The sequence below is a fragment of the Arctopsyche grandis genome, chromosome 12, assembly GCF_051622035.1.
Source record: "Arctopsyche grandis isolate Sample6627 chromosome 12, ASM5162203v2, whole genome shotgun sequence".
In the NCBI taxonomy this organism is placed as follows: Eukaryota; Metazoa; Arthropoda; class Insecta; order Trichoptera; family Hydropsychidae; genus Arctopsyche; species Arctopsyche grandis.
Window position 1 is genome coordinate 10,242,860 of NC_135366.1, and position 12,141 is coordinate 10,255,000.

Below are 12,141 nucleotides of genomic sequence, written 5' to 3' on the forward strand. Positions count from 1 at the left end.
CCTAAATATCGGGTGGATCGGGTGTAGATATCGGTAGTGTAAACGTAGCCATTGTAAAATATAGTTTTTTTTACTGAATATTTACTGAACTTTTTTATATTTAGTTACTGACCATTTTTGTATTTAGTAACAGGTCAAAAAAATGGTTGCCTTAAAATAATATTTTTTTGAAAGTCAGCATTGTTAAAATATCTAGTAAAAAATTGAGTGAGAATATGGTTCAAGGAACCAGTTATATAGTACAACGGAATTGATGAATCATCATCATATTTTATATTCTAGATTTAATAATATGTATATAAATCTTCTAATAAAAAGTTAAATTATATAAATCTACATACATGTATTGAATAAGTTGAACTATAACAATTTATTTGCATATATTGAACTATGAAAATTTATGAGCATAATATTATACAAAAAGCATTTAATATTTGAAAATTAAAATCAATAAACTAGATGTTTAATTTAACTATGATATTTTATATATATAATAAATAAATATATATATATAAACAGGATCTCTGTGGCGCTACATCCGCGCCTCCATGTCCCTCAGTGGCTACATGCCCCCTCTTTGCGATCCTACGGACGGCCACCTGCTTTTGGATGGCGGGTACGTCAACAATTTACCAGGTAAACTAATCACAAGCAATGTCGGCTACACACACAACAATCACCGCTGGAAGTTTTCGCTCGGATATCTCGGTACCCGCTTACGAATGTAACTTCGTGACGTATTGACTTTGCATGATTTGTACCCAACATTAACCGCCATTAATAACAAATCAATTCAAAAGTATCGCCTAGTACTTGACACAAAGGTAAGTACGGAAAATTATAAAGTCATGATTCTGGACTAGTATCGTATATACGCAGACTCTGTTTCGAAGCAAATATCCTCATTTCCGATTTTACCTTCATTGAAATATTCCATATTCCTTTATCTACATACATATATCCGTATATACATTCCTATTTTTTTTACTTTGAAATGGTTGTTTGCGTGGAACGATTTTACAAAAACGATTATGTTTCGGCGGGAGGGGATTATAAATATTTTCGAGTGTTGAGTATTTTTTGGTTAGGTGATTTGTGGCGGTATTGTCGGGCTTCTATGAGCATCGCTGGAATTTTTCCACCTTTGTGTGATCCTACCGATGGACATCTCCTATTAGACGGTTGTTACGTTAATAACGTACCAGGTAATTTTCTCATTTTAAATTTTTCACTCCAATCAATCAAATCTATATTACAATCGATGAGAAATTAAAGCTTACCTCTTTTTTTTTTTTAATAGAAAATCAAAATTGATTCAAATATTTATACAATTTCATTTAACAAAGCTTGACTATGATAATTTTTTATAGGTTGTGGCTATTTGCAGGTACTATGTCTGCGAATTATTGGCTATTTGCAGGTACTATATCTGCGACAGGCGCAAAGCCTTCTGCGCATGCGTGTGAACTTATAATCCGATTATAATTTCTTACATTTAATGTATGCTAGACTTGTTTAATCAATCGTTCATTATACATGAGGCAAATAAATTTCGCACGTTATTATAATAGATTTATATCATTCAGCTAGTTCGCGGCTTGTACTTGTATGTAGGTATTATACGTTGTATATGATAATAATTTTCTAACAATTAATAATATTAACTAATTTGGATTATATTTTTTACTCTTTGTCACTTTACGAGTTCGAACTAAATTTTAAGAGGTTTAAAACAAAATTTTAACAATAAACACGCTGACAGTGACAGTTCACGCGCATGCGCAGAAGGCTTTGCGCCTGTCGCAGATATAGTACCTACAAATAACCAATAATTCGCAGATACGTATAGTACCTGTAAATAGCCACAACCTTTTTTATATTAATATAATATTATAATGGCTATTTATGTTCTTTAAATTAGAACTTTTAATTTAAAAATGCAGCTTTTCATATAATTGTAATATTTTGTATATTGTCCATTCGTTAGTATTGAAATTTAACATTTAACACTTGAATAATATTTAATGTAAGGAAATGGAAAAATAATTAATTTGTTTCTAATCCAGCTGATATAATGCGTGCCTCTGGTGCTCGACACATATTAGCCATAGACGTCGGTTCACAAGACGATATGGATTTAACAAACTACGGAGATGACCTATCTGGTTGGTGGCTACTGTGGAAAAGATGGAATCCTTTCGTTACCCCCGTCAAAGTACCAAACTTGCCAGACATTCAAAGTCGTTTGGCATACGTGTCTTGTGTCCGACAACTAGAGGTATATTATCATACATCACATATAGGGGTCTACCTCACGGGACCGAAAGTGAAATGGTCGAAAAAGAAAATATCAGAAGGCAAAGATCGAAAATCGAAAGATCTTAAGTCAAAAGAAAAGGGTGCATGGTAAACGGTACTATGTATATATAATATATATCAGTGGCATGCCGTAAAATTACCTCTCTTTTTGTCATACGGCCTTGTTTAATGTGCGCGCGCAGGATACGGGAGGAAAAACCTGTTCCTCTTGTTCCTGTTGTATCCTCGCGCAAATTAAGTGAGTATGAACGACGGGTGGAGAGAGAGTTTTACCGCACGCCACTGATATATATACATAAACTAACCGTTTTTCATATGTATGCATGATAAACGAATATTTTCGACTTTTTTACGGTCAGCCTACAGATAGACCTTATATATGCATATATATTATTTCCGAATTTATCAGACGCGCTTCATTTTAGGAAGTGAAGTCTTCAGATTATTGTGAATACATCAGACCGCCGATAGACAAATACAAAACGCTTCAATTTGGATCGTTCGACGAGATCAAAGATGTCGGATATCAACACGGTCGAGGATATTTTGAAGGGCAACGCCGTAGAGGTGCCCTGCCTATTTTGAAACAAGATTGCGTAACTCTTCGCTCCCCACAACACCACCATATTAACGAGTAATGATCCTTGATATACATAGAAGTAGAATGCATAGAATGGTCATTGTTAACAAAGGTATTGTCTAAAAGCGAGCCATCGAAGAGAGAGACGAAGTGTAGCAAACAATGAACAAACTCTGCCGCGCAGAGTTTTTTAGCAACATTTTTGGAGGCTGAGAGCGATTCTATGGATTCTAATTCTATGTTAATATCTCTTTGGATATATTAATTCTCTTAAAAGTATTTTTAAACTTTTATATATATATATGTATATTTTAGGTATACTTTCACTGATTTGGCACAAATGGTTTGCCAAGTTTCACCAGGATCGAGGATGGACGAAAGTTCCGATGATTCGGAAGATGATATGCGCGAAGGTTACGAGGGATATGCTTCTGAGCCGAGTGCCGGAATATTAGACGTAAGTATACTTCATTAATAATATATGTACAGTAAGGCTCTGGTGTATTTTTATTTTAAATATTTATATTATTATATTCCATACAAACCTTCCTTTTCCTTATTATTATTATCCCCTGACTTTAATACCATAGAAGGTAAAATTTCAATTATTCTGTTGAGTCCGTGTTAGTTTCTAAAATTCCTTCTTTTTTGTTGGAAAAACTAATATTTCAGTGTTTTAAATATATTTTATCCTTTTATCAGATGGGATCAAGTTTGGAAAATTCTTGGATTAATGACATATCGTGTACTTTTTAACTTGCGTGTTACTACAAAATCTATTACCACAATATTCAGGAATCTACTAACGTTTTGTATGAAAATTATTCACAAATTTGGTGACGGTTGAAATTTCTACAGAAATGGAACATATTAATGGACACAGTTCAGTAAAAATAGAATATTTTATATTACGTGTTAACTTGTATGGTCTATTTCTGTATTTTGGGTTGAATTTGGAAAGAATTAGTGTTTGTTGATCGGTATCATTTGTATTTGATTTTACGAATTGTGTATTTGCATAACATGCTAACGAATGTCTTGTATATGTATTTGCAGGAGACGCTTCGAAGAAGACGTGTGGGTGGTTCTCTATCTTTATCTGAAAATGAAATTGATTCCGAAAGCGAGATTTATTTGTCGGGAAGATAGAGATCGAATGTTTACCAATGTACATAAATATTATGTATTTTATTAGTGAATTTTTACCTACTTTAAGTGTGAATATAATAATTTATTTGGTGCTCAAGTCATGTAAATTGAATGATATTATAGTAAATCGATTAGCGAACATGTAAATAAGAAATTGTATTTAAGTTAGTTTTCGATTAGACAGAATGTACGCGCAGTCACTAGACAATAAATAAAAGTATTTATGGATGATCGTAGTACTGAACACAAAGGATTAACATCCCGATGCATTAACAATTGTCAATTTTCAATTGGTACGTTGTGTTTTTTTTTTTAATGTAATAAAACAAAAAAATATACTATTCAAAATTTTTTATAATGTAATTTTATAAATATTAACAAAAAGAATGTTCCAAAAGTATGTGAAAGTTTATATTTGTTTAATTAGTGTGGTAGATGCTACTGTATCATTCTTCCTTTTTTAACGGCTTTATTGAATACTTTTTTTCTCTTGTCGTTTTTCCGCTTTGAGAGATTTGTGTCCCTTCGTTTTTGTTTATCAGATATTGCCTTTTCGACTCCCTGTAACCTTTGATCCCATTTTTTCGCACTCACTTTTTTCTTTTGCTCCTGAAAATGTATAAATGTAAGATATGTTAAGTAAAATTTGTACTGCATTGTATTTTAACATGTACCAAAGCACAAATATATAGTAAGCATATTTATGACTAACCAGTTTTTTGACACTCTTTTTCAACAATATCGGATCGTCTTTAATCTTTTGTCCTTCGGCTTTCGCTAACGCGTTTTTCCACGCCGTTTTTTCCATTAAATGTGATGCCTTTTCTTTCTCACCTGCTTGGTTCAGATCCTTCAACGTCTCTTTTTGTTTTTTCAATGTTTCTAATAATTTCTTAGGATTTCTCTCGCCCTTCTTTTTTTCTGTAAATTATATGTACATGTATTTGTGAAACAATAACTTTTAACCTAGTGAATATTTATTTTCTTTAAAAAAATTATTTAACTCACCCTCAGGCATTCCAGATTCAGAAAAATCAAATTTAGAAAATACCATTTTGCCCTGGCTATTGAAAACAGGCTTAGGTGCCGTTTTGGTGCTTGTATTATTTTCAACTTTAACTGGTTTCACATCACTCTCGACCCTGGTTTTCTTTTCGCCTTTAGCAATCTTATTTTTGGTACGTCGTTCATCTTTCCGATTTTTTTTTTTAATCCGCCTAGCTAAACTTCTCTTCATTAGTTTATTCTTTAAACTGAAATCTTTAGTGCCCTGCAATTTCTTGAGTCTGTCTTGTAGTTCCTGGAAACTTTTTGCCCGTTGAAATTTCCTAGCTTCCTCCCTCGATGGCTTGTTTTCGCTAATGTACACATCACCGTCTTCATCGTCTGAAAGTAAAACAAAATGCGTCATAGTAATACATCATAGGCGTAAAGCGATGTGAATTTTAAATATCATAAAAATTCCGCTTTAAAAAAATGTGTAAATACGCCTTTATATGAAGTATAAGAAGATCACATTGCGACATAACCTCTCAATCGACAACGAGCGAATGTAACATCCGTACCTGAAACATCTGAGTGCTGTTCGTCTGGTAAAGCTACGGGATTAGTCAGCTGCAACAGCGGTGTCAAAAAAGTTCGTTCTGCACGGAATAGTCGCGAAATGGTAGCAGCATCAGGACGGACAATCGCCATGCTGCTTGTCGACTGTCAAAACACTTCGGTCTGAACAACGATTTTATCGACCGTGCGTAAAGAATTATTTATTTAGTTAGATGCGTCGCCGATAGATGGATACAATTCATTAAATTCGTTTATTTTAATTATATAAACCGCCAGTAGATGGATATTTAATTATAATAATAAAACAAACTACCGATAGATGGAAACCGTCAAGTAATTTTGTTATATTCATATTATGTGCGTCCAGCCGGTTGAAAGTAAGAAGAGGCTAGTAAAAAGAAATCAAATTCTTAGAACCGTTTGTCATAAATGTTCATATTTGTTAACAATCAACTCGTTCTGACTAATGCCAGCTTAACATCAAATATTTACACTTGAAATCACAAAGAAACGATCTGTAAGCTTTTGATAGGAGGGAAAGCTGCATTTGCTTTTGTCTACACGTGAACGTGATATTCTTGAGATTGCTGGACGTACGACGTGTGTGGCTTCAGCAGCGATACAAAAATTTACGGACTACTATCTATACACAGATATGTAATTACTTAATAATCATAACAAAACCTCATCGCATTCTATTCAGACGGTGCATCTGCAATGCTAGGTAGGAAATCTGGAGTAGCCACAAAATTAGTCCAAATGTATCATAATGTTATCATTTGGCATAGCTTGACTTTAGATTATTCTAGAGTCAGTCGCAACCGGATACATAAAAGAAATAAAAGAGGACAACCATTTTAAAAATTTTGTATTCAGAATACAATTAATTTTTCAACTGTCCATGACGGACCAATTTGAAATGGAAGATAAAGCTAAAGAATTAAACATAGAGATACTTAAAATTGGTCGCGTGTTAGGCCCTCGGTGGGCAGTTTGTAGCTTACAATCAGCTACTGCTGTTTGGCGATCATATCCTGCATTGTATAAGTATTTTTCTCAATCTACATCGCATACAGGACTGGCCAAAATGCTGGCGAACACTTTATTCGAGATTTGACACTGATGATCGATATTTTAGGAGAACTCGTTATACTTTCTAATGGGCTACAATCCAGATCAATCAATCTACACAAAGCTGATATGTTAATAAAACATTCAGTGAGAGCAATAGAAGGGATAAAAATCAAAATTAAAAACAAGTTGAAAATGTAATCCTTTCAGATGAATTTAAAAATATTCCATTCCAAAACAACCATCAATTCCATTCTGTTCCTAGAGAAAAATTGTTAGACATTGTGGCGGATAATTTGAAACGTCGATTATTGTCTACTCGTCATATGAATTTTAACGAGGAAGTTACTAGTGATGAAAATTGCAATTTTTTTATGCAACTTTTTGACATAATCGATCCTTCAACCTGGCCGCTTGATGAAATTGTTTCTCCGTGGTCGGAGGGTGAAAAGAAATGATTTTCGCGACTGGGTTGATGCGAGCATCCAATTACAAGATGTCAAGTTGCCCGATACAATATCAAAGATTAAAAAAATAGCGAATACAATTGCAATCAACAGTGCAAAAGTTGAACGAGGCTTAAGTTTGATGAACGAGATATGCACAATACTTGGATGCAGTCTAGCGGTAGACTACATCTCAAATCTGATGATTATTAATTTATGGGGGAAGCCGTTGGCTGATTGGGATCCTGTTCCTTATGTTGTTTCTTGGATAAACGATCATCACGGAGAGGCAACGGATTCCGAAGATGGATAACGTGCTAACGATAATGCATCTGATAATGAAGCAGCCATATGAACATCACTTTGATTTTTTTATTATGTTTTATATCGCTCTATTTTAAATAATAATAAAAACCACCTCTTATAATTTTGATTTGAATAAAAATAAAGGGCAATTCTTAATAAATGGTTTATTTTCTTATAATACTGTACATATTTTTTAACCAACATTCCAAATTTCTTCAAAGGCTGAGCATATTTTAGTGCAGGTAAGAGCGGCAGACAAAGGAAAGGCGCTGATTGAATTACATTCTTCAGAATAGTCAACGTCCACCTTTCCATGAGCCATGGCGCCAATAATAATAACTATGGGTTCATTTCCTTTAGGTACAAGGTCTCTAGGATTTACTATACTCTTCGCACTGACTGACATTGTTACTTTCTTTACGCCTACGGGTAGATGTTTTGTGACGGGATTGGCGATTACTTTCAACAATTTCATGGAACCTTCCGTCGCTCTAATAGAAAATTTGTGTAAAAGTTGAACTGAAAAATCAAAATCAAACAATCAGAAATGATTTCTTTTGATCGTATAAAATCATTGTATACTGTAGAATACCTACCCATCAGGCCTGAAAATCTTTTGAAAGTCCTCGGTATTCTCGTCTTAGGATGTATCTCGATGAGAACATTACTTTCAGTATGAATAAATATTTGCAATAAACCAGATCTATTTAAGGGTGAATCCATCAGCATCAATAAACATTGGTGAGTAATGTCGGGCCGACAAGAGCCTGGATCGCGTCCGTTTTTCTTAAGAATACCAGCATGGTCGTCACAGTTGAGTAGTTCAAAACTCTTTCCATTCTGAAACGTATGTATGAAGTGTTAAAAACGACGCACATGTACATGAACTTGAAACGAATAAACAAGTGAGTTTATAACCTTGACGGTTTCTAGATGAGCGCCTTCCAGCACTACGACAAGTCGACGGTCGGTGGATGCCCACTTGTCAGGAATGGAACCATTCACATCTTCCCTCGTCGGAGGAGGAGGCGCCTCTTCGTCAGTGTCACTCGCAGCCCCTTCGGGCGCCTCTCGGGCCGCAGACCGCTTTCGCTTACCCATGTGCTTTTGACAGTTGACACACGACTTGGTTCACACGCAACACTGCTGCCACCACAACATTTTTTTCCGTTGGCAACTGACACATCCTTCACCAATTTTCTCAATATTATTCAAAATTACAATTTTTATCGTAATTACTAAGTATAGATTTTATCTAAAAAAAACTCTTATTAAATAAAATATATATTTAAGTCAAATATTTTTTTTTAAGTAAAAATTTGATATCCAAAAATTGAGTGAGAGCTGAATCACAAATTTATACCTTATTTCTGAACACTTGTTTCAGCTTGAACACGTAAACTGCCACCAAACAGACTATATTGAAAATGAAATGTTTAAAACCAGAGTTCAACAAAAGATTCTTTGATTTTTGACAAAACATTGGGTTTGTAGGAATATAGTACAACTTGTGCTATTACATCAAAACCAGCGATCTCATCATCGATCCTGTCCAAAACCGCATAACTCAAGGGCAACGACCCCTTCGAACATTCCAGAAGAAAGAGTTCATTGTTCCATCGTAAAACAACGATACCCCACAGTGATGTCATCAGGATACCGAACACGTGTCGTAAAAAGACATTTACTCGTGGCAAACGAACGACGCTAACGCAAGTACCGAGCTCGCGCCTCGAAAATAGGTCAACGCACGCACCGAATGAACGCGCATCGAAAATAGGTAACACGTGTTTCTAACACACATGTTCTGTATACGAAGACAAAGCATTTGCACGCGACACGCTCCAACACAAAAGGTATATAAAGCAACACAGCAGCTTCAGACACCAGAGTGATCCACTGGAGTTCAACCAGTTCACATCTCCGAAGCAACCTCTTCGTACATACAATAACCACTGTACCAATTGAACGAAAATAAACGATCCTCTTTCAAACTCAACTGAATTTCCATAGGCCTCGACGTGGCCGGGAAACGGTCGAAACCTTTCATCCGTCCTATAGGTTTGTGGTATGATCAATGGCGAAAGTAGAAAAATTTTAAGCGAATATGAATCTAGAGCTGTTTGCATACTGACTTCGAAATAGAAACACGTTCTCAGAAATCAGAATGATTTGCTACATCCTAAATTTTAAACCTCAATGAGTTTAACACCTCCAGTTCAATTGTCTTAAATATTATAAATGCATAAAAGTATTCTTCCTCATAGATATATAAAGTATAGATACGCTTACACTCGCCGAAAACATAACCATGAAAATGGTTCCAAATTATGAAAAAAAAGTGTATTTGGTTCTAACAGTCCCCACACTTTTAATTCTCCAAGTCCTCCAAATCCCACCGAATGGTACATTCTAAAGTCAACAAAATGTCTATGGATAATTTTATTGTGACAACCATCGGTTGGCCAGTGCTTCGTCGGTAAGCATTCATTTCCTCCTCGGCTGACGAAATAAATAGTTGTGCATTACGAACACAGTCGTCTCACCCCCATACTATGTATGTATATATGTAGATGATTCCTCCCCCTTTCAAAATAAAATTTACTCAGTTTAAGACAAAATTATGGATATGAGCCTTATAGAGATATACTTATATGGTGATATACGACTGATATTGTTGATATCTCGGAAGATCACACGTAATAAATGTGTATAAGTATACAAGCTATTGCTTTCATAAGTAGACTCCATATTTATGTTTTAGTAGCATGACGTGTGTCTTTCTCTTTGCTTAACTATCCTAAATGCTATAAAAATGTAGAAATTCTTCAATATTTAGGCGTATAATAGTTATAGCAACACAAAGGAAGAAGTAAGCCAAAAAGTCCGTTCCTGGCGAACCATTCATACGCTACTTGGGCATAGCTGGAATTTCTTTTGCTTAGACATCCTCAATCCAGGTAGCTTTCACATATTTACATATGACAACGCTCTCGTCGTCAGTGTAACTGAACAATCCTGCCAAGTTCGTCATGGACTCGCGTCGTTCTAAAAGCGTACATATTTTTTATTATCCATGACAAGTTGAATACTATTTCTTGCAATTAAGTGTTACTATTTAAACTCAAATCTTAATTACTTACCCATGTTCATTTATCTTATATCTGGCAACATATTACGAATTTCACCTCATAACTTACCATCTTTCTGATTTCAGAGTTCCTATAATCAACGCTATTCCAGTCAAAGCACATGGAGTGGACAGGCTGATGTATACGACCCAATAAAAATTGGATCAATCGATGGTAAATTCAATAACTTAAGTTTGAAATATTAACTTCCGACTCGATTTTAATCATTCATATTTGTTTAAAGGCACAGACAATTTACCCCATGATAGAGCAATCGTCAGAGCCTTGAATTCCCAATACAAACCAGATCCGAAAATTACCGGAGATCCCAAACATACAATCTTTATCGCAAACCTGCATCCCGATACGAAACAAGTATTGCTTTGATTTTATTTTATTTTAAATATAAATCAAATATGAAAATTAATGATCTCGAACATTTTCAGACTACGATAATTGAAAAATTCAAGCCATTTGGAACTATTGTATCGTGTCGTTTGATTCGAGACATTGTGACTGGCAAGTCAAAGAGGTACGCTTTTGTAGAATACAACAGTTCGAGAGCAGCACACCATGCTTACAAGCAAATGAATAAGGAAGACATCGACAATACCAAGATTTTGGTCGATCTCGAAATGGAAAGGCAGTTAAAAGGATGGGTACCGAGAAGATTGGGTGGTGGCTTCGGCGGAAGAAAAGAATCCGGTCAATTGAGGTTCGGCTGTCGAACGAGACCATACCAAAAACCGATAGTCATCAAAAGGAACAACCATTACAAAGAACGAAAAAACGAAAATGCTTCATATTGAAAGTGAACATTCTGGACCATTGGAAGTGGTCCTGGATTAACTTGGGATTTCGTCATAGCGGAAAATATAGCATGCTGGTTGAAGGTTGTCAAGTTAGCATTTACAATTGCCAACTTTATGCTCGATAAAGGAAAACAAAAAAAAGTGTGCTTTATGACCAATTTATATACTATTTGTGTTGCAATAAATTATAAATAAAATCAATATTATCACATTTTATATCCAACATTATCGAGGTTATGATGGATCTATTCTATTGACAGAACATTTGGTCTTAAAATCATGGTTTCGACTGCAAAAAATCCTGTGATGAAATCGGCACGTTCGACGGTAAAATCGTAAAAAAATTCATGAAAATATAAAATAAATTCTGTGTCTTTATTGTTAAATAATTACACAATACAACACTACGAGAGTTTAAACATATCAAATAAGAAATACTTAATACAATATTTCATTTCATCTGTCAGCAGGTATGCAGTTGCAGTGAGAACCAAAATTTTGTCGATTTATATAAATTCAGTCTGAAATAACAACGCCACTATAGTGGAAACTCTTAAATTAAATAAGACACTTAGAACTTAAAAAAAAGAAACATTAAAGTTTAACTTTATTCTCTACAAAATGTCATATAAGGATGATAACTAGGTAAAATGGAAATGATAACGGTATCTTTAATATGTGCTCAAATTGTGACAGAAGGAAAAGTAGTTTCTTTACTTTTGATTATCACTGACACAATCAACCAAACACAAAACAATATATTC

At 34.6% G+C, this 12,141-nt stretch overlaps 4 protein-coding genes across 15 annotated transcripts in view; 1 reads left to right on the plus strand and 3 right to left on the minus strand.

The window, feature by feature from the left end:
* The window catches only part of sws (patatin like phospholipase domain containing sws), a 30,483-nt gene extending 18,526 nt beyond the window's left edge, over positions 1–11,957 (plus strand). For 2 of the 11 annotated variants that reach the window (XR_013261270.1, XR_013261272.1), the window contains exons 23-28: positions 520–636; positions 2,067–2,278; positions 2,745–2,953; positions 3,215–3,356; positions 3,602–3,711; positions 3,956–4,623. Coding sequence is in view for 6 of the 11 variants with exons in the window: in XM_077442276.1 (XP_077298402.1) it covers positions 520–636; positions 2,067–2,278; positions 2,745–2,953; positions 3,215–3,356; positions 10,652–10,739; positions 10,810–10,940; positions 11,012–11,374 (1,262 nt within the window). In the remaining 5 variants the exon portion in view is untranslated. Of the gene's footprint in view, positions 1–519; positions 637–1,088; positions 1,206–2,066; positions 2,279–2,744; positions 2,954–3,214; positions 3,357–3,601; positions 3,782–3,955; positions 4,624–10,651; positions 10,740–10,809; positions 10,941–11,011 lie in introns of those variants that run through there. The other 9 variants (XR_013261271.1, XR_013261273.1, XM_077442277.1 and 6 more) reach the window with 6 other exon arrangements.
* On the minus strand, positions 3,967–5,825 carry LOC143919767 (surfeit locus protein 6 homolog). 2 transcript variants are annotated; one of them, XM_077442284.1, is made up of 4 exons: positions 5,614–5,825; positions 5,057–5,434; positions 4,761–4,969; positions 4,362–4,657 (listed from the first exon to the last, which is right to left on the minus strand). In XM_077442284.1, exons 1-4 carry the CDS (start codon positions 5,741–5,743, stop codon positions 4,487–4,489), a joined length of 888 nt encoding a protein of 295 aa, XP_077298410.1. In that variant the 5' UTR covers positions 5,744–5,825; the 3' UTR covers positions 4,362–4,486. The 2 variants fall into 2 exon arrangements, with proteins under 2 accessions (XP_077298409.1, XP_077298410.1); XM_077442283.1 differs by having other exon boundaries at positions 3,967–4,969; positions 5,614–5,797.
* LOC143919768 (ribosomal RNA small subunit methyltransferase NEP1) lies at positions 6,464–8,593 on the minus strand. The gene is made up of 3 exons (XM_077442285.1): positions 8,353–8,593; positions 8,031–8,274; positions 6,464–7,953 (listed from the first exon to the last, which is right to left on the minus strand). Exons 1-3 carry the CDS (start codon positions 8,533–8,535, stop codon positions 7,628–7,630), a joined length of 753 nt encoding a protein of 250 aa, XP_077298411.1. The 5' UTR covers positions 8,536–8,593; the 3' UTR covers positions 6,464–7,627.
* Positions 11,956–12,141, minus strand: part of fs(1)h (female sterile (1) homeotic) — a 22,161-nt gene continuing 21,975 nt past the window's right edge. Inside the window, exon 23 of the mRNA XM_077442275.1 lies at positions 11,956–12,141. This exon is cut by the window's right edge and continues 250 nt beyond it. The gene's annotated coding sequence lies outside the window, so the exon portion shown is untranslated.